The sequence below is a fragment of the Lissotriton vulgaris genome, chromosome 5, assembly GCF_964263255.1.
Source record: "Lissotriton vulgaris chromosome 5, aLisVul1.2, whole genome shotgun sequence".
NCBI classification, from domain to species: Eukaryota; Metazoa; Chordata; class Amphibia; order Caudata; family Salamandridae; genus Lissotriton; species Lissotriton vulgaris.
This window is the reverse complement of record NC_141693.1, coordinates 1,901,073,292-1,901,095,181: the sequence shown is the minus strand read 5'-3', so window position 1 is coordinate 1,901,095,181 and position 21,890 is coordinate 1,901,073,292. Positions and strand designations below refer to the sequence as shown.

Genomic DNA, 21,890 nt, shown 5'->3' with positions numbered 1-21,890 from the left:
CTACAATGGCAGCCCAAGCACCACCTAATTCAGCCGGGTGATTTTCATGTCGAATCTTAGCCCATACCGGTTGCGGTACTACATTGCCAAACAACATATCGATATCGGCAAGGTTCATTATCGTAGCATCTACGAGCTGCGACAATTCTTTGTAATACCCTGTAGGATTTTTGCGAGGGTCAGGCAAAGATTGCTTCACCTGTAACACTTCCGAGCGTTTCCATGGAAGATGTATCCATATTCTCTGGAAATGCGCCAATGTCGGAGGATGAGCATTAGGATCAGCTGGTACCCAAACCGGCGGAACTTCGCGCATAGGATATTGGCCAGATTCATCTGGTTGTTTCTCAATATCCTCAACAAACAATGCATGAGGTATCGGAGCGGGGCGAAGAGACAACAACCGCTCAATAGCACGGCGAACATTAGTATCTACTATCAGTCCATGTGAAAACTGGAGCTGAAGCTCAGACAGGGCGGTCAGTACCTCGTCAGGCGCATCGGCCGCTATCTGATCATGAAGGAACTTACACATTTCATCAAACACGTATCTTTGGGTTGGTATATTGAATTGACAAAACGTTTCGAGGACAACACGTGGTGGATTTCTCTGCGGATTTACCATCCAACCCATCGCCATATTATATAGCGCAACGCGTTCTCTGTTTCCAGGAAGCTGACTTCGTCTCTGAGGACCATCGAAACCAGCGGACCCATGAACAGGTCCGAGCGAATGAAAGAAACTAGCCGCAAGAGGAGAATTGCGGCTACGGGTAGAGGGAGAAGAATAAGACACAGGGCTAACAAGAGAAGGAGTAGAAACAGTAGCAGCGACAGGGGTTAACAAAACAGGAGCAGTAGCGGGAGCAGGAGTATGTGGAAGCGGAGGAGCAGTAGGGATAGAAGCAGGCAAAGGAGCAGGAACAGTCGGAAGAACGGGTGCAGGTTGAGGAACAGGTGGAGGAGGAATAGGTGGAAGAACAGGTACGGCAGGGACCACAGGAGCTGCGGTACCCTGTACGTACGGAGGTGGCGACTTCATAAGATAGGACATTAAAGGATCCTCAACTACCTCTTCCTTCTTGTCCGACTCCGTAGGCAAAGCAGGATAGCATTTATCTATGGTCATACGCTGTAGTCTCTCAAACACTTCCTTATCCTTATCCTCCTTATCACGCTGGAACTGCTCAGCTTTCTTCACTATGGTAGCAACATTATCTCGCTGACTACGTTTATTCTGTCTGATTTCTTTCTGTCGGGCTTCTTTGCGCCACAACCGAAAGGCATCAAACATGGCCGGCCTTGATTTTCGTTCGAACAACTTCATTTCTAGATTATCTAAGATTGACGCCTCGAAGCTACCGTGAGGTGGCCAACGAAGGTCGCCGTCCTTCTTTGTATATTTAATCCAATAATCGTTAAAGGTAATTGGGCCTAGCCCATGTTTGCTATATAGATCATAAGTAGGAGTTCCAACCGGAGGTATCGGACACGAGTCCTCCAGTCGGGAATCCGCACCACAAGGTCTGAAACAACTAAACAAAGTACTGCGACCAGGCATCTTGCACACTAGCCGAGTTTCACAAACTTCAAGGGTTACGGGATTTACCAAGTCCCAGCAATGAACAAAACCCTCGGTTTTTGGCGGCTGCAGTCGTCAAACAACACAACAAAGTACGCTAGCAAAAGTGTCACCGACAAAAACACTCACACAGCGTGTACAACAAAAACACTCGCTAAAGTGTCAACAACCAAGAGCTATGGGAGCGACCCACAAATACTTAACTCAAAAATCGATGGCGTCACCAGGAAGGCCCGTCAATCGTCTCGCTATACCAAGGTCTACGCCAGGCGCCAAAACAGGTCTACAGTCAGGGCAGCAGTCCGTCGCAGCCGTCCGGAGGCGGGAATCTTCGCGGGAAAAGTCTTCGGGCCACTTATTTCGACAACAGGATCGATGAAGCGGAGTGCACCTTCCCTCGGAGATTTCACACGAAGTTCCTCACGATCGTCGGGCTTGGACCGGTACCACTGATGCAGCCCCACGTTGGGCGCCAACTGAAGGACTGGGTTCTGTAAGACCCAGCGGTGCCAGGGCACAACACCTGAAACCTTCGTGGGTAACCTGCTCCGGCGTACAAGTCACAGAGACACGGGACACTTCCTTCGGCGTCAAAGATTCAAGGTTTATTTGCTGCAGGGAACACAGAGATCACGACAAGTACACAGCGTGCAACTTGGGGAGACTGCTTCAAATTGGTTCTGTGGATCGCTCCTTTTATACAGTTTTTACCCATAGGATAACATTGAACACAAAAGTTTACAACCCGGTTCTCACAATTATCCCCCAGAGGGGTCGCTTTGGTCACTTTGAAACACATACGATCCGAAACATAAGTGCGGAAACATTTGGCGGTTCCCAACTGTAAAAAAAACATCTTCCCACCATTAGCAAATTCCAATCAGCAGTAAAACAGATCGAAATAGGAACAAGGACAGGTGTAGAGGAAGACGGAGACAGTGGGGAGATCGGAAAGGGTGTAAAAGGGGAGCTAACGGGAAACACGAGATGCAGGCATCAAAGGGACGTGCCTAATGAGATGCACGGCTGAGACAATAAGCCCGTGCGGCAAGATGAGCCTCATGCGGCGTTATCTGCCTTACAGTAGCATCCCCCTCGTCATAAAGACACTTACAAAGAACATGTGTCTTCCGCAAATATCTTGGGAGTCCCAGGGTCGCGAAGCGGACAACGTCCGTTCGCTGGCTACTTGAGGGCAAGAGACAAAATGGATGCCGTATCTAAGATGGAACCCGTGGGTACAGATGAAAAACCCACATAACAAATGAACGGTTTAAGCTAGCACAGCGAAACTGCGCACACTTACTAAACTCGTCATTTGCGGTTCATAGATACCAGACTCGACTATATTCGTGCGAGTCGAAAGCACCACTTACAATTGTCACGGAACCTCAGTTGGGTACTATAAATACTCTCACAATACTTCAAACTGGAGCCTTTGGATTCACACTAATAAATCCTTAGTTCAGTCCTGGTATTGTGGAAAAGAGCAGTCAGGCTTTGAAAGAGGAACATGTGTTAAGCATTTCAGAGTAACAACATGGATGTTAAGTAAAGTACACAACTCAAAAGAAGTTCAACACCAATTTATAAAAATAGAGCAGATTTTTATATTCATTTAGACACCAAAATGATATCAATCAGAAACATATAAAGGGAGTTATGGATTTTAGAGTGAAAAATAAATCAGCACTTTACATGCTGTCAAACTTTACCACTGCGGTCAACGGAGAAAATCACTAGTGACACTCGGTCACTTGAAAAGTGAGTTCAGGGGAGCCCACTGAAAGTTAAAGTGATGCAGGTAGTTGTGCCCTTTTCTTTAAAGAGTCCTGAGTTTGCAGACATGGGTCTCTTCTTTGCCCTTGGTCAAAGTTCAGAGCAGATCTGAGGTTCAGATGTCAGAGGAGCCCTTGAATCCTAGATTTAGGGGTGTTATGGGTGTGGCGACAAGTGGACAATGAGCTACAAGTCCCAGCGGCGAATCCGTCCCTGAGGCGACCATATCCAGGGGAGTGTTTCACATTTCCTTCAAAAAAACCTTCTATTTTGCCACTTTTCAAAATGGCAAAACCCATCCTCGGTTGCACAGACCAGGTAGCCCACTCTAGGGGAGTTGGCATTCTCAGAGGTGCCAGCCTATATTAGCCTATGGTCTTCTGAACACTTGTAATCTTAAAAATGCTATTACAGGGAGAAATATGCTTTCACTTATATTCCCACACTATTAATATAATGCACCTTGCCTCCTGGACTCGGGAGGCCTACCTTAGGAGTGACTGGCATAATTAACAATAGTGCTTTGACCTTGCTACACATGGTGTAGGCAAAGCCAAATTCAAGCAGGTTACACTGCTCTTGCAGTCTGCAATGGCAGTACTGCTGTCCTCTGTTTACTTGGGTCAGTCAGGGTGGCACAAACAATGTCCAGGCACTGTGACCCCTTTAACACCCATGCCCTGGGTTCCACAGGTACCATATACTAGGGACTTATAATGAGGTAAATGCCCTTGCCAATTGGGGATACAAATTTGCACACATCAAACTTAGGGAGAGAGCAATCAGGTCTGGTTAGCAGCTCCAGTGCATTTTCAAAGTCGTAACTCTGGGGCAAAAGTGTGGGAGTGACCATTCAAAAAGGGCACTATCCTATTCTATCTGTACCTTAATTCATAGAATTTGGTGCTTTTAAAGGATGGTTTGCTCTTTTCCAAGAATTGTACTCTAGTGTCTTAGGATATTATTGAGTTGTCTTGGTCATGGGCACATTCCATAAATTGTACTCTTACCTGGCTGCTCTTTGTTCAAAGTCAAAGTCAAAGTCAATTTTATTGTATAAAATTATTGAAAATCATTACAAAAATGCATATTGACCATCATAGGAAATAAAACACTTTAAAAAAAATTTTGTTAGCAGTTAAAACGGTTTGTCAAGTGGCAAAGTAAGTGTCAATATTTCAGTTTGGAGGTATAGTTCCATGGTCAGCTTGCTGTAAGAGAGATTCGGCTTTTATCATAAATTTGACCCCCCTGCAGGCCAACATAGGACATGATCCATCTAGCCATCGAATTACGGCTTGCCTGCAAGTCCGAATGTTCAATTTGTTAAAAATGTTCTTTAAAAGACGTCTCCTCAGGTCCTTAAGTGCCGGACACACACATAGTAAGTGCGTTAGGGTTTCATTTCGGTATCCACATAGACGACAATGGGGGTCAGTATGACAATTTTTCCAGGCTGGTAGCAAGTCCTTTGAGAACTGTAGACCTAGTCGGTGTTTTATATATCTTTGTTTTAACAAACTGTTAAAGTGACTTTCTAAGTAGGTCTGTGGTTTTATCCAGGAATATGAATTAATCACAGTCCACCCGTGTCGTCTTTTTGCGATATTTATCTTGTCTTCGAGGTAGGATTCCCATTTTACCGCATTGTTTACAATTTTGTCAAAGGTGGATCTATCTGGCTTCGTGTCCCAAGTTTCTTCAATTCCTATGCAATTTAGGGATTGAGACAGGTAACCTCCCCAACTGTTTGAAACTTGCTGTTTCTGCTGGGTTTCGATTTCTTTCCAGCACAGATTGTCCAATGAGTTGGCTTCCGACAAACGTATTTTATGGCAGAGTTTCACAAAGGTTCCCATACTGCGAAACTTCTGATTTAGAAGGCCAAATTCTAGACGGACCTGTGCCGGAGCCGACGAATTTGGTAGGTTTAGGACTGCCTTGTATACCTTTGTTTGTAGGCTGTTTAACAGCCCTGCTTCTTTGCCACACCAGGTGGCCAATGCGTATGGCAAGGTTGGTAAGGTTTGAGCTTTTATTACTTTCAGCAGGTGTGTATAATTTGGACAACTTAGTTTCTTTTGTAGTTGCCGGTATGCGTAGATCAAAGACTGTGTTTTTGCTTTTAGCTCGGTTTTATGTTCTTTGTTCGTCGGACCTCGCCCCAGTTTCAACCCTAAGTATTTGTATGATGTTTCCTCCTTTATTGGAGAACTATTTGCATACCATTTGAATATTTGCTTTTTTGGGTCCACAATGCGAACAACTTTAGTTTTATCTTTATTCAGTTCCAGGCTTTCGTGCTCCAAATAAGTTGTCAAGTTGTTGATCGATCTTTGCAACCCTATCGGTGTTTGGCTCAGAACAACAATATCATCTGCATACTGCAGGAAGGGGATGGGGATTTTTGACATGTGGGGTGGATGGCATTCCCCGATCTCCATGTGGTTGACTATATCTGCCATGTACAGGTTGAATAAACTTGGGGCCAGTACGCAGCCTTGTTTTAGGCCCTGTTGAGTTCTTATTTCGGCCGTTACGCTGCTACCGTCTCCCAGTTTTACTCGAGCCCAGGTGTTGCTGTGCAGGACTATAATAGCCTCCAATAACTTCTTCGGGATACCCCATGATCTTAATTTTTCCCATAGCCGGGCTCTGTTCACTTTATCAAAGGCTGCTCGCAGGTCTATAAAGCAAGCATACAGTCTTGTTCCCCTTTTTGCAGCTTTTTCTTTCAAGAGCGCCAGGGTTGTCAAGTTTGTCAGAGTACCCGTTCTTGGCCGGAAACCAGTTTGGAACATCGGTATTATGTTCGTATCTTCCATCCAGTCCTGGAGGAGTGATAATAGGCATGATCCATATAGTTTTGCCTCGACATGCATTAGCGATATCAGCCTGTAATTCCCTGGCTCGTTGTGGTCACCTTGTTTAAAAATGGGGTGAATTATGCTCCCGGTCCAGGATCTTGGTGGTTTGTTCTGATTGTATATTGCATTAAAGAGTGGAGTTAAATATTCTGCCCAAAATTCAGGTGAATATTTAAAGATAGCATTTGGAAGCCTGTTTGGACCCGCTGCACCCTCTTTTTTCAGGCGAGTTATCTTATCTTTGAGCTGGGCTGTTGTTACTAGGGTGTCAGTCACAGCATTCGGTAGATTTTCTGATTTGCTGAGCTGTGAGTGTTCAGGATTGTTCTCATTTCCACTACCCATCGATTGCTTTAGCTTGTCTCCTAGTGCATTATCTCGTTTTCCTGTCAAGTTTCCTGCATGTTCGCTGTTTCTAATGCATACTTTGCACTCCAATTTACAGTATCTTTTCTTACCTCCCGACCTGTCGCTGAACATCTTTTCAACATGCTGGGTCCATATACTTTCTCCGATACCTGCCTCCTGTTTTAGGGTGTTCCCCCTTGTCAGTTTGTTGATAATACCCCAAAATGATCTGGCATTTTTGTGTTTGCTAGCGATTAGTAGGTTAGTCCACATTTCCTCTTGGTACAGTGTTTTTGCGCTACTCAGCATGATCTTATATTTCTTCCGCATAGCTTTCAATTCCGATTTGTTTGTTTTTTTACCATTTTTTATCAATCGTGCCTGCTTGCGGACTTCTCGTGCAATTTTTCTTTTTTCTTCCCTCAGGGTAGTTGTGTACCAAGGCTTTTTGCCAGTTTTAAATCTTATGGAATTTTGATCTTTTCGTGGTGGGTTTCTTGTTACTGCTTCACATAGATGTTCCCAAGTTTTTACCAGGTTTTCTTTTACTTCCGGTGTTAAACTAAGCAGTTTGTTTTTGAGTTTATCCATTATTGGTTTTAAATCCTTTCCTCTCCATTTTAGTTTACGTAGGTTGAATTTTTCAGTATACTGGATGACGGTGTTTTGTTTTTCCGTCTTAGTAACCATTATTAACATTTTGGTAATTAGAGGGAAGTGGTCGCTTTCCACACGTTGCTCCACTGAAAATGCACTCACCGTTGATAACAAGTTGTTACTCAGTATTGTGAAGTCTATTGATGACTTTCGGTTACCGCTTAAGAAGGTTATAGGTATACCATGATCCCCACTGACTTTCTTATTTAGGATAAAAAGGCCCAGTTCTTCAAGAGCTTGCATTGTTTTCTCCTCTTTTGTTAGATTGCTATTAAAGTCACCTGATATAATCATGGAGAACGCCTCATGAGTGATTTGCAAAGCCCTGATTAAAGTTAGTAAAGTAATCAGTTTTTCATTTTTCTCCTTCTTTTCCGGATGAACATAAACATTAAGCAATAGAAGATTACAGGAACCTGAACCGGTGACCAACTTTCCCGTGAGTTTTATTACTTGTATCCAATTTACCATAGAGTCTACTTTTTCCGTGTGCCATCTGTGTTGTTGGGTGATGTACGTCGATGTACGTCGATAGGCCTCCTCTAGGGTGACCAAAGTTAGAAGGTTTTTCGGCGAGGACGTGAAATTCGATATATCCCGGGATGGAGATTTGGCGCAGGTTCCAGGTTTCTTGTAGCAGTATTAAGTCATGTTGATCCAAGAAGTTTGCAGTTTCGTGGTCGTGACACAAGCTGTTGAAACCGTGGACGTTCCAGGAACAGAGGCTGATCGTATGCGGTTTCGCTGTAATGGATTCCACTTGATTATCAACTATTATCCGTTGGTTTAACGTGGTGTCTTTTTCTAAGTGACTCGTCGTGTTAGGAGCATTTTTTGCTCAAGGCCGAAGCCACCCAGGTCCAGTCAATTGCCTGTTCATGGGCGCCTCCTTGAGCTGCTCTTTGTTGTTCTTCCATAGTTACTGGATCCCCGCTTCACATCCACATTGTTGGGCACCATGATGGAGGATTTCTGGTGGTGTGCAGGTCCAGCCAATGGTACCCAAATCTCACTTTCTATTGAGCCTTTTTGCGTTCTGACTGCTGCTGTCCGCTCCAGCCCCCCGAGGATCAACAGTGCCTGGGGTCCTGCCTGCCCGCCCCCTAACTCCTTGTGACATCCCGGAGTCGGGCCGCCGAGTGGAGCGTGGGCGGGGCATATAGACTACAAGCCCCAGCAGCCCTAGTGGCACATACTGTGAGCTTTGCGCGCCAGGAGGCGCTTAAATTCAGCATCACCCCGGTTGAGTGGGGGAATCTCACTTTTTATTGAGCCTTTTTGCGTTCTGACTGCTGCTGTCCGCTCCAGCCTGAGGATCAACAGTGCCTGGGGTCCTGCCTGCCAGCCTCCCGCCGCCTAACTCCTTGTGACATCCCGGAGTCGGGCCGCCGAGTGGAGCGTGGGCGGGGCATATAGACTACAAGCCCCAGCAGCCCTAGCGGCACATACTGTGAGCTTTGCGTGCCAGGAGGCGCTTAAATTCAGCATCACCCCGGTCGAGTGGGGGAATCTCACTTTCTATTGAGCCTTTTTGCGTTCTGACTGCTGCTGTCCGCTCCAGCCCGAGGATCAACAGTGCCTGGGGTCCTGCCTGCCAGCCTCCCGCCGCCTAACTCCTTGTGACATCCCGGAGTCGGGCCGCCGAGTGGAGCGTGGGCAGGGCATATAGACTACAAGCCCCAGCAGCCCTAGCGGCACATACTGTGAGCTTTGCGTGCCAGGAGGCGCTTAAATTCAGCATCACCCCGGTCAAGTGGGGGAATCTCACTTTCTATTGAGCCTTTTTGCGTTCTGACTGCTGCTGTCCGCTCCAGCCCGAGGATCAACAGTGCCTGGGGTCCTGCCTGCCCGCCTCCCACTGCCTAACTCCTTGTGACATCCCGGAGTCGGGCCGTCGAGTGGAGCGTGGGCGGGGCATATAGACTACAAGCCCCAGCAGCCCTAGCGGCACATACTGTGAGCTTTGCGCGCCAGGAGGCGCTTAAATTCCGCATCACCCCCGTCTCGCGGGACGCGAGCGGGACGCCGGGCGAATAGACTGGTAAGACTGGACTGGGCCACGTCATTTGCATTTTTATTTCTCAGATCGTTTCTGCTGTCTGAAAGTTCGTTAGTATATCTATCGTGTTACTTTGTGACAGCATAGCTCTATTTGTCATCACCTGTGTGTAGCCATGACCAGAGGGAGCAGAAGTAAAACGGCGCTGAGCGCTGCACAGATAACAGGCCCGATAGATCATTTTATCACTAGGACAAACGAGGTGATAGATCAGAGTATAATCTTGTTGGAGCGTAGGGTATCCCAAGAGCTGGCAATAGCGAGAAGGTCTTCTATGGGTCCTCTTGCTTCTGTCCTAACCTCGACTCAGCCAGGGCCGATCGCCCCCCCTGTTGCTGCCATCTGAAACTATAGCAGAGATCCACACTGTCCCTAGCACTGTGGATCTCTCTGCCACTCAGCTGTCCCTTGATTCGCATCTAACTGATGATTTAGAAAAAACACCTGATTTGCATCAGTGCCAAACTCAAGTAGAACCCGCGGAAAGAAATGCTAAGGGGAGGAGGGAGGGCGCCATATCAAAACGGGTGAAGAAAAAAAAGATTAATTCCAACTCAAATAAATCTATATCTTCCCCAAACATCCACACACTGGGTTTAAACCAGCTCACCCAGTGTCCCCTAAATGTTAGCAACACCCCTCTAATTAATCTCTCAGAAATGCCCGAGAACCTAAACATCATGGGGGCGGTGGGGGGTACATGCAAGGTATGCGTATCTAACACCCAATTATTAAAGAGTGTAGGGGAGCTTCTTAAACGCCATCTACATCCAGTGGAACGAAGCCTAATGAATATTGAAAAACAACTAGCGAAGTTGAATATACCACCTTTCACTCAGAAAACATTAGGCCCAACTAATGTAGGGGAGGGGAAACCCAAAGTCATCAGTACATCAGCCCAATCAGTTCAATCTGACTCCCGCGTAAAACTGACACAAGCTGTAAAAGTTGCAAATGCGCAACCAGAGCGGAACAAAACACAAGATACTACCCAGGCTCCCTCTGGAGCCGGGCAGGCAAAGCCTAATATAAAATAAGACATTTCCCAGGCTACCCCTGGTGCGTTAAAAGGCCCAACTCAGACAGCCAAGTTGAAAGCCACACCACTCATACCACCTAAAGGGTTGGCCCCGCAGCCTGCAGGTGATGGTAAGAAGGGAGTGAGGTTCAGGCGTCCGATACATTTACCACCTGAGGCGACTCCATACACCGTCATCCTTACTGGGGTTCCAGAGCTGCCTGAAAACACAGACGAACCTTCCTGGTCCCTTCGAAATAAGGTGCTGCAGTGGTTGAGCCTAAATAGACCTCTTCAGCCACCAAATTCCAGCAGAATTTCTTCGGTACGAAGAGTACCGTGGATTGGTGAACTAAGAAAAAGCATACAGGGTGACTGCGTCATAATCAACTGTGACGATCCCGCCACGGTTGATTATATCTGCTCCTGGCCCATTCTGGCAAAAAAGGGAGGAATTGATGCCCACCGCCTCTCCTTTTTTTATCCACCATCGAACATCTTTGAATATGGAGACACCCCAAACTGTGAGGAAGGTCCGGATTGGACCTGGAACCAAGTGGGTCGCTGGAACAGGAATAGGAGTAGAGACTGGGAAGCTCGGTCTTGGTTTCCTAGAAGAGAACAGTTTAATTTGGAAGGTTGGAGGGGCATCTCAACAAGAAATAGATACGACTGCCTAGATATGGTCGACTGACCACTAGGGAATCCAATCGGGGTAAAACAGGATTATAGAATCTTTTCTGCTTCTCCAACCTCAGGAAGAGCATCCAACCTGTGCAACAAAAAACACTCTCCCTGTCATACTAGCTTAACTCTGTCAAGTACCAATTGTGTCCTTCCTCGGGCACCAGCATCACTAGCATCATCCTCTTCATACCAATTAGCTATGGGCTCCACTTCTGTGGGGCCCGATGTTACAGACTCCAATGAGGAATATAACATAGCCTCCTCTGATGAAATAAATATAGGAACTATAGATACGATAGGGCACAGTGTAGGTAATAGTGTGAGCCCACATCTACAGGAAAAAGATCTAACACAAACAGTGAGGAGAGCCAGTGTGGCCTTAACATCGTGGAACATTGCAGGTCTCTCCAAGAAATCGACGGACCAAACATTCCTATCCTTTGCCGATAAATTTGACATTATATGTCTTCAGGAGTGTTGGGATCAGGAGGAGTCCCACATAGACTCCTACGCCGACGACACCCAGCTCCTCTTCACCTGTGAGAGGGGTGCGGATTTCGATGGAGGTAGGATCCAGGGTTGCCTTGAGGCTGTGTTTCAGTGGTTCCAACATAACAGCCTCAAGTGCAACTCGGATAAATCCGAGGTCCTCTTTTTCGGGTGTAGTTCGGATCCGGACTGGAAAGTGTGGTGGCCGGAGAACATGTTTCCACCAGCAAGTTCGTCCCAGATGGCAAAAAACCTTGGGATTAAGATCGATAATGGCCTCACACTGCGCTCACAGGTAATCGGTCTCACTGGCACCTGCTTTGGCTTGCTCCGGATACTGCGTAAGTTTCTCCCCTTGTTATCGGAGGAACACAGGAAGATCACGGTGCAGGCGATTATAGGCTCGAGAATTGACTATTCTAACATCCTTTATCTCGGCCTGTCAGAATACCTGCTTCAACGGTTACAGGTGGTCCAGAATTCGGCAGCACGGGCCATCTTTGGGCTATCTCGCCGTGCCAGAGCCTCGGGCCTCCTGGAGGCACTGCACTGGCTTCCTGTCCGAAAGCGGATAATTTTTAAGACCCTTACGCTGGCACACAAAGCCTTGCACGCCTCCGGAGCGAAATACCTCCAAAAAAGGCTGACCTTCTACCATCCAGCCAGGTCGCTGAGGTCAGAATCCTTGTTTCTTGCTGCGGTGCCTCGTGTGAAGAGAGCACGTATTGGAGGCCGCTCTTTTAAATTATTGGCGCCCCAGTTGTGGAATAAGCTGCCTGTGGCTCTGCGCAGCACTCCAAACCTGTTGGCTTTTAAGAAAGGGCTCAAAACCTGGCTTGTTACTTCTTAGTTTTTTTGGCCTTGTCTGGTTTCCTTTCTCCGCCTCTTTATTTGCTTTTCCTGTTATGTTATGAGTTTAGTGTGCAATTCAAAGCGTCGGGACACTCTTTCGAGTAGCCGTACGCTATATAAAAACCCGGTATAACATAACATAACATAACATAGAGGGTTTCAGAACCCTCTTCACCCCGTCTACTCAGGGTAACCGAGGCAGGGGATCTGGAGACCTCTGTACGTATGTCTCTAATCTGGCAAATTTGACAGTGAAGAGACTTGAAAATGAGGGGGTCAATAATAGGAAGTGTAATTCCTTGCAAGGTTTTTCTGTCAAAGGGAAAGGGCTGAGCATTCTTCTGATCAATTTATATAACAACACCATGAAAGAAGAAGCCAAAGTGCTCATAGACGATTTAACCCATATCTTAAATAGAGGTACGGGAGAGGCAGGTTGCATCCTTATAGTGGGAGATTTTAACTGCCACTTATGCCCTTATAGTGGTTTAGACATTTGTGGCATAACAAATCTAAAAGGGGAACCTAGCATGCATTTCGAACACACCATTTTTGGCAATATGTTAAACCAATTATTGCATGACTGGGACCTAGGCTACGCTAATGAACTTTGCGAGCCTATGGTTGATTTCCAACCAACTTTCCATGGTCGGGGGTCAGGTACCATTATAGATTTTATGTTGCAGTCTAACAGCAATCAGGGATCTGTACAGGGCTTTAAAACAGAAGATCTAGTAATGAGTGACCACTTTTGCAATTAGTATCAGTCTTGATGCGGGCACCCATGATAGCCATGCATCAAGACTGTCTGAAACATTATATCGTCATTCAATTTCCCTGATCAGAAGAAATGGGTATGCCATCAAGTGGGCCAAGGTCGACCCTAAACATGTTTTAAAGGAGGTAATCACTGAAGACCTTGAGCACTTCATGACGTGTCTGGAACAATATCCCAACCCCCATAAGATCAGAGTGGCTTATGACAAGATAGTAGCCACTATTAATGATAAATTGACCAGGAAACGAAAAGATGGTGAAAGGATTAGACCGAATGGCTGGTTCAATTCTGCCTGCACTAGAGCCCATAAAGCCCTCTTACAGGCAGTAAAGGCCCTGCCAAAAGATATCGAGTTAGTCAGAGCAGCCAGGTTGGACTATAAACTGGCACTTCAAAATAGGAAAAAAGAACTTAAAGATCTTGCCTGGGAGGCGTTAATAAAGGCTAGCGCCCTTCGGGACAATATCTCCTTTTGGAGAGAAGTCAACGCCCCGTTCTTTGCAGAGAGAAAGACTGATTCTTTGGAGGTAGCTATAGCTGAGGACGTGTGGGTAAGTTACTTCACAGCATTATATAAAAATGATGAATTATCTGTGGTAAACTGCCCTGCGACATTATCACACATCACCACCGCCCCGCAGTCTGAAGTCTCTTACATCATAGATACCTTTCCGTTGAATATAGTCTTTTCTCCACTAGAGGTTGAGCAGGCTATTCGAGAGAGCGCTTACTCCAAAGCCCCAGGGCCAGATGGCATCCCTATTGATTTATTCAAAGAAAATATGGATCTATGGGCCCGCTCCTTACAAATGTTTTAAACTCCTATAGTCAAACAGGCTTTCCAGTAACATGGCAGGAAGCCATTGTAATTCCTATCTTTGAAAAAGGAGATAGACAGGATCCCAAATGCTATAGGCCAATCTCCCTGCTCGACTCCTTGATGAAAGTAGCAGGAAGAGTATTACTCACTAAACTACAATCCTGGGGCAAAGCGGAAGGGGTTCTTTCTAAGTTCCAATATGGGTTCAAGTGTGGGCTGGGCACAGTTGAGCAGGGACTCAATCTGGCACTAATAACTAGTAAATATATGCTGGTTAAAAAAGGGAACCTATACATGACGTTTGTAGACTTAAGCTCGGCTTTCGACTGCTTGAGCCACAAGGTGTTATGGAATACCCTGACCAAGATGGGGATAGACCCATTTGTGTTGAATTTTATAAAGGAACTTTACAGAGGTGCAGGGGCAACGGTCCGCTATGGTAAAAATGGAGAACGCACCAAGAAGTTTCCAATTGAAAAGGGCGTTCGACAGGGCTGCATCCTTGCACCTTTCCTTTTTAATTTGTATATTAACGTAGTGGCAGACTTTTTGACTAATCTGGAAGTAGACTATCCCAAAATTAACGGCACGGCGTTACCAATACTACTTTATGCCGATGACGCTGTAATAATGTCACGAACTCAGGTGGGCCTCCAAAAGGCATTAACTGGCTTTTCAACTTTTATGGGCTCTAGAGGTTTGAAGATAAACGTGGGAAAAACCTTCACCATGTGTTGCACGTCAAAAAATAATTCCAAAATAGACTGCAAAACTTTCGTCAATCAGATAAAGATAGGCTTGACCAAAACTTTTTCTTATTTAGGTATTACTTTTAATAATAGAGGAACTTGGTCCACAGCCATCGCTACACGCAATCTGGCTTTCTCCCGCACCATTGGCGCAGTAAAACAATTTGCTAAGAGACTGGGCGGAAAACCCATAGACACTCTGCTCAGGATCTACGCAGCTAAATGTGTCTCTACTGCGACCTATGGGGCTGGCATTTGGGGGACTGCCGACTGCACACAAATCCAACTAGCGGAAAACGCCTTTTTCAGGTACTTGTTAGCTGTCCCAAGATCAATCTCTACAACTATATGTCATAAGGAACTAGATTGGGTACATATTACAGACCTAATTAAGATAAGACCAGTCATGTTGTGGCATAAGATATGGTCCTCTAAGGACACAGCTTTTAGCAGGGATGTGATTCAAGAATGTATGAACCAATCAGCGGCTAGGAAGTTTACCTGGCTCCATTATGTCAAAAAATTCTTGAACTCTATTGGCCATCCAGAACTTTATGTAACCCCCAGCTCATGTGCATCAATCTCGAAAAAAGTTTTAAAGGAAATCTGCCTTGAGCTGTTAGAAGATAGGCGGTGGTATCTGGATGGAAATAAGTCTACGATCATCTATCATCGCCGCATTCTACACGGCCCAGGTTTACACCCATACCTGGCCCGGCACTTCCCAGTTACCCTAGAATGCTACTAACAAGGATGAGGACTGACTGTTTTTACAGGCTGATATCCTTTCCCGCCCCAAATGGCTGGTCGGCCACGCTAATAAATTGTCCTTGTGATGACTCACCCACTCAGTCAAATATCCACTGCATCTTTTTCTGCAAATACTATCATTGGGGCAGAAAGAGGCATCTGTTGCCCCTCCTAAAGATGTGGGGATTGAGACAATGTAAACCAGCTTTGATCAGACTATATATGCTACAAGACGAACTTACTATGGTCGCAGCTGTTAAATTTCTGAAATATGTAGTAAGATGTAGATGCTCAATGGCATAATGATCGTATGATTGTACTGTATATCAATATACTTGTATTGTATTGTATTGTATTTATTGCTTATTGAGCGCATCTGTCACCCAAAGGGTATCCTGGCGCTGAGACCTAACCGTGCATCTATTAAAACAGCTACATTACTCTGGGAAACAGGTAAGTTTTAAGGCTCTTTTTAAAAGTGAGCAGATCAGGGCAGCTCCTTAATGCCAGGGGGAGAGTGTTCCACAGCGTGGCAGCCGCAAAACTAAAAGCACGACCACCCATTCTCGTTCTATTAATTTTAGGGACTTTTGCCAAGAACGCCGAAGATGATCTTAAAGGTCTGGCTGCCTGATACCAGAGGAAGAGAGTCTGAAGAGGTATTGGTCCCAGTCCATGCAGGGCCCTAAAAACAAGGCAGAGAGCCTTAAACGCAATTCTCTGCTGGACTGGGAGCCAGTGCAAATCGGCCAAAGCTGCCGATGAAGAGGCGGACCGTGGTCGAGACAAGGCCAGTTTAGCGGCCATATTCTGTATCCTTTGGAGCTTTAGGACCAGAATCTTCGGGGCACCCAGAAGTAGTGCGTTGCAGTAGTCAATCCTACTGAGAATGGAACTACGCACTACCTCAGCTCTGGAGCCCCGTGGAAGAAGTGGCAAGATTTTCCGTAGAGCACGGAGCAGACCCATACATGTTGCTGCCGTTTTGTTTACGGAGGCATCAAGCTGTAAATTGGGTTCGAATAGAACTCCCAGGTTGCGAGCTGACTCTGCCGCCTCCACCGATCCCGGGATGGACACTGGCCAGAAATCTGCAGGTAGTGTATGGGGAGTTCGGTCCAAGGAGCAGTGGAGTACCTCCGTTTTTGACCCGTTGAATTGCAACGCATTGGCTCGCAGCCATGCTGCTGTGGCTGCCATACAACGGTGAAAGACATCCCTTGAAATAGTCTATGAACCCTCAAATGAAAAAATCAACTGAGTGTCATCGGCATAGTTGACAACAGATATGCCGAATGACTTTATCAGTGCTATCAAGGGACGGAGATATATATTAAATAGGATCGGGCTAATTGCCGATCCTTGAGGGACTCCCTGTTTCACCCGCCTAGTGGCTGATCGAAAAGGTGGTAATGCCACGGCTTGTTGTCGGTTATCCAAATAGGACGTGAGCCAGTCTAGGGCCAGGCCGCACACTCCCGCACTCCGAAGACGGCCAAGTAGGACTTCATGGTCCACCGTGTCGAACGCGGCCGACATGTCAAGTAGCACCAAGAATGCAGACTTGCCCTTGTCGACTCGCGCTCGCAGATCATCCAACACGGTGACCAAGGCCGTCTCTGTGCCGTGCGCTGGCCTAAAGCCAAATTGTGCAGCATCCAGACACAGATTTGTTTCTAGGAAGTTGGATAAGGCTCTTGTGACCCATCTTTCAAGGACTTTAATCGCAAATGGTAGTAGCGAAATTGGCCTGTAATTAGCCGAGCAGAGAGGGTCTGCTAGCATATATTAATTATCCTGGATTCCCCCAGTGTTTTTAACGAATGTTTAATGTTCCTTTTTTAATGTAAAATAATGTATTAAATTGTACTGTTGTATTTTGTGGATGAAATGTTTTTTAAATTCTTTTTATGTGCTTTTATGGTCTTTTAAAAAATACCGAATAAAGCTATCTTTGATTGATTGATTGAGTTGTCTTGGTCATGGGCACATTCCATAAATTGTACTCTTACCTGGCTGCTCTTTGTTGTTCTTCCATAGTCACTGGATCCCCACTTCACATCCACATTGTTGGGCACCATGATGGAGGAATTCTGGTGGTGTGCAGGTCCAGCCAATGGTACCCAAAGCCCAACATGGACTGGAAATGGGAGGATGGCACGAGATTGGCCTCGGCTTCGGACATCACAGTTAGAGCAGATGGCTCATTCGACATTGAAAACTCCTTAACCGTCCATGAACCTTCAAACAGAAAACTTTCATGCTGTATAAGAAACAAGCTTGGAAAATGTGAGAAGTCTGTAGGAGTCACTATAGACGGTCAGTCACTTCCAACGTTAAAGTGTTCCTTTATCAATTTTTACTTAATTATATATTACTTTATGAATGACACAATTGTGGATACAGTACGATATCTGTTTACGTTAAATATGTGATGTGCAGTCATTTTATTATTATAAATATGCAAGGTTATGAGTCTTGTATTTTGGGTCTCAGTTATATTTTGTCTAGCAGCTGTGCGAGCTTTGGTTTGCAGAGCCTACGCCAAGAAACCGCCTGGTGTATGCGCGCTCTAGAAATATTTTTAAACTCAAACTCAAACTGAGGAATTACAGAATTGTTTTGTTTTATTTTGTAACCCTAACTGCACTTTAAGTGTTTTTTTTGTAGGGTGGAGAGAATGTGGTGTAAAGGCCAGAGCTGCTGACTTTGGAGCTGGGGAATCAGGTTTGAGTCTCGGCGTCGGTTCCACATCCTGTGATTCTGGGAAACTCCCTTAATCTCCCTATGCCTACCACAAAAACATAAAGGTGTCCTTGTGTAATGTAACTGGTGCTCATGTAAAGCGCACCAATACCTTCGGATCAAGTTCATGTGCTATAAAAAAGCATAGCCATAATTTCACTTTAACTGCCTTTTTTTTAAGTTATTTTCGTTTTTTTATATGATATACTAAATCCATCTTCTAGATAACAAAAGCCTTCTAACTCCTGTGATACCTGAGGCAAAAGTTACTTTCTTTAAATGCATTTTAATGCTGAGAGATCTCTTTGGGTCTCCTCCCACCTGGCCTTGGGTTCAGGATATGCCCATCCTGCCCCCTTATGTCCTAATCTTAGTTACTCGAGAAAAATAGAAAGGACTAATATTCGACAGGCCCATTATATAAAACACATTGACATTTTGTGATGCAGTGGTTGGGGATGAATAGAGGGGAAAGGATCAGGTTGTTATGGTTTGATCATGTTTCTTACATCAGAGGTAAGTCCTCATTCTCCATTAATATATAATCGTTCTTACATCATGATTCTGCTGTACAACAACGACCATGATAGCAGTCGTCTTGCTTCTGTTAAGATAAAGTGTATTAGGTGATACAGATTTAGGAATTAGATTTCTGTTGTACAGTAACAGATGATAATTCTGGTACATTTGTTTTCTTCATAAAATTGACATCATGTTTTTGGCTACAACCTGAAGAAGACCATAGAGTGTGCCTGAAATACATTGGGAAGGAGTAGTTTCTTACCTGTAACCCCAGTTCTGCAGTAGGGGTATCTCTGTTATAGTCATAATCTTGTGAATAGTCCCGCCCATGTGCGTGGACCCCGGAGCAATCAAAATAGTCTCTTAAGTTGTCTTCTTCTGCAGTCCTGCATAGACACTTAAGAGAAAATCAAAGACAAATAATGCAGCCTAAAACTACAAGGCTACATTGGCCAGCACTTCACCTCGAAGTGAAAAAGATAGCCAAATAATATTACATTTTACACACTTTGTAAAGTTTCACACCTAGAGAAACTCCCCTTCACAAAAATCCTTTGTAATGATAGAGAGGAAGGGTTGGACAGACAAGCCCCATAGGCTGCCATTATGTGTCTGGAAAAGGGATACCGTGCCTTTAAGGAACTCTCTGAGACCCTCGGTATCCCAGGATACACAGCCAAAGGCCTTTTACTTTCTGTTCTTTTTTCCGGCTCCTGCTAGCAGGACCCTGGAGCATTGAGCTCTACCTTTTTGGGTATATTCTCAATTTTTGGAGCTTTTCCAGTGTTTTGAGTGTTTCACTCGATGTCTGGGGTCTTCCTCTGCCAGTTGCTGTCTTTTTGACCAGTTTTGCCACCTATTTTTTGTCCAAATGCCAGCTTTATTCGACAAGTGCCCTGAGTGTTGTAGGAAGAAGGCAAAATCTGACCCCCACAGAGTATGCATACTCTGTCTCCCTTCTACCCATGTCCCTGACTCCTGTGATATCGGTCACTCTTTCTCCAGGAGGACCCTGCGTGACAGGGAGAAGATTTGTCTCCAAGGCCTGGAGCAGAGGAGACATCAAGAACCAGGTGGGACTTCTGGGCATGGAGGGACTCTGTCATCATCCTCTGCCCGTGCATCGGCCTCTAGGGGGCTCCCCAGTCAAGAAAAGGCCCAGAAAAGGCACTGGTCCCGGTCGACGTCGATGGCTTCGACGTCGGCGTCGAGAGGTATGACTACCATCTGCTCCCCGTCGACCCAGGGCTCTGGGTCGAAGCAACGTTGACGTTGGGCGTCGAGGGGCAGGACGTCGAGACTTCGGACGAGGTCTACGTCGAGGACTTCACCGGCGTCGACACACCATCGACGTTGTGATGAGTCCCGAAGAGGCGACACCGCAGTTCGCCTTCAACGTCGACATAAAGATTGACGTCGAGGAGAGAAAGATCGAAGTCGAGGCTGAAGGACTGGGTTCTGTAAGACCCAGCGGTGCCAGGGCACAACACCTAAAACCTTCGTGGGTAACCTGCTCCGGCGTACAAGTCACAGAGACACGGGACACTTCCTTCGGCGTCAAAGATTCAAGGTTTATTTGCTGCAGGGAACACAGAGATCACGACAAGTACACAGCGTGCAACTTGGGGAGACTGCTTCAAATTGGTTCTGTGGATCGCTCCTTTTATACAGTTTTTACCCATAGGATAACATTGAACACAAAAGTTTACAACCCGGTTCTCACAATTATCCCCCAGAGGGGTCGCTTTGGTCACTTTGAAACACATGAGGTCCAAAACATAAGTGCGGAAACATTTGGCGGTTCCCAACTGTAAAATCCCATCTTCCCACTATTAGCAAATTCCAATCAGCAGTAAAACAAATCGAAATAGGGACAAGGACAGGTGTAGAGGAAGACGGAGACAGTGGGGAGATCGGAAAGGGTGTAAAAGGGGAGGTAACGGGAAACACGAGATGCAGGCATCAAAGGGACGTGCCTAATGAGATGCACGGCTGAGACAATAAGCCCGTGCGGCAAGATGAGCCTCATGCGGCGTCATCTGCCTTACAGTAGCATCCCCCTCGTCATAAAGACACTTACAAAGAACATGTGTCTTCCGCAAATATCTTGGGAGTCCCAGGGTCGCGAAGCGGACAACGTCCGTTCGCTGGCTACTTGAGGGCAAGAGACAAAATGGATGCCGTATCTAAGATGGAACCCGTGGGTACAGATGAAAAACCCACATAACAAATGAACGGTTTAAGCTAGCACAGCGAAACTGCGCACACTTACTAAACTCGTCATTTGCGGTTCATAGATACCAGACTCGACTATATTCGTGCGAGTCGAAAGCACCACTTACAATTGTCACGGAACCTCAGACGCTCCTTTTGCCCTCATGTAGGCAAGCACTAGTCGGAATCATATTCGATATTCATCAGACCATCGAGATGTTGCTGTAGCATAGCTCTGTCCAACTGAGTCCCCTTGGTAACAGATGGTTGTCTCATACACGTTGTAGCACAAAGGCCACATAAGGCAGGACCACACTGCACACAAAGGCAACACGTGAACAGGAACACTACCACAACTCCGATGATCATCAGAATTTTCCAACCCCAAGTCGACATCAGGCCCCAAAACCATCCTAGCAGCGTCCAATCCCCTACATCCACGTGTATGGATTCGGAGATCTTATGCAACCTCGAGATGGCTTGATAGACAGTTGGAGCATTATCTGGAATGAAAATGCAGCAGCTCGAATGGATCACCTTACATACCCCACCGCGGTCTGCTAAGATGACATCTAAAACCATACGGTTTTGTAACGTCATAAGTCTCTCCGCCTGAAGTTCTGTGGTGATATTACCAAGGGCACTGGCAGTAATATTAGCTGTTGATTCTACCACTCGAGTCAACTGTCTCAGGTTCCTACTGTTAACCATAGGTCCCCAAAACGGGAGGAAACCCTTGAAAAAGTCTCCTGCCTCTTGACCGGCAGTATCCTCTTCGCTAACTACGCCTCGCACAACTCTAGTCTTGTGATAATCGGCATCTACAGTGAACGTCGGAGGCAACAGATTTGCAATGAAGCATGAGCCCATGAAGTCAGCGGGCAACCATGCATATGCACGATCATAACAGATAAAGTATGTACCCTTGGCAGCCAGAAACACAGGGGACGAGGACATCGGCAAAATGTAATTTT

General features: G+C 45.9%; 1 protein-coding gene across 2 annotated transcripts in view; it reads left to right on the top strand.

Moving 5' to 3' along the window:
• LOC147717672 (butyrophilin subfamily 1 member A1-like) overlaps positions 1-21,890 on the top strand; it is a 148,431-nt gene that overhangs the window by 46,205 nt on the left and 80,336 nt on the right. For both annotated transcript variants that reach the window (XM_086924465.1, XM_086924464.1), the window contains one exon: positions 17,476-17,754. In XM_086924465.1, the coding sequence (XP_086780591.1) occupies positions 17,476-17,754 (279 nt within the window). The remainder of the gene's footprint in view (positions 1-17,475; positions 17,755-21,890) is intronic.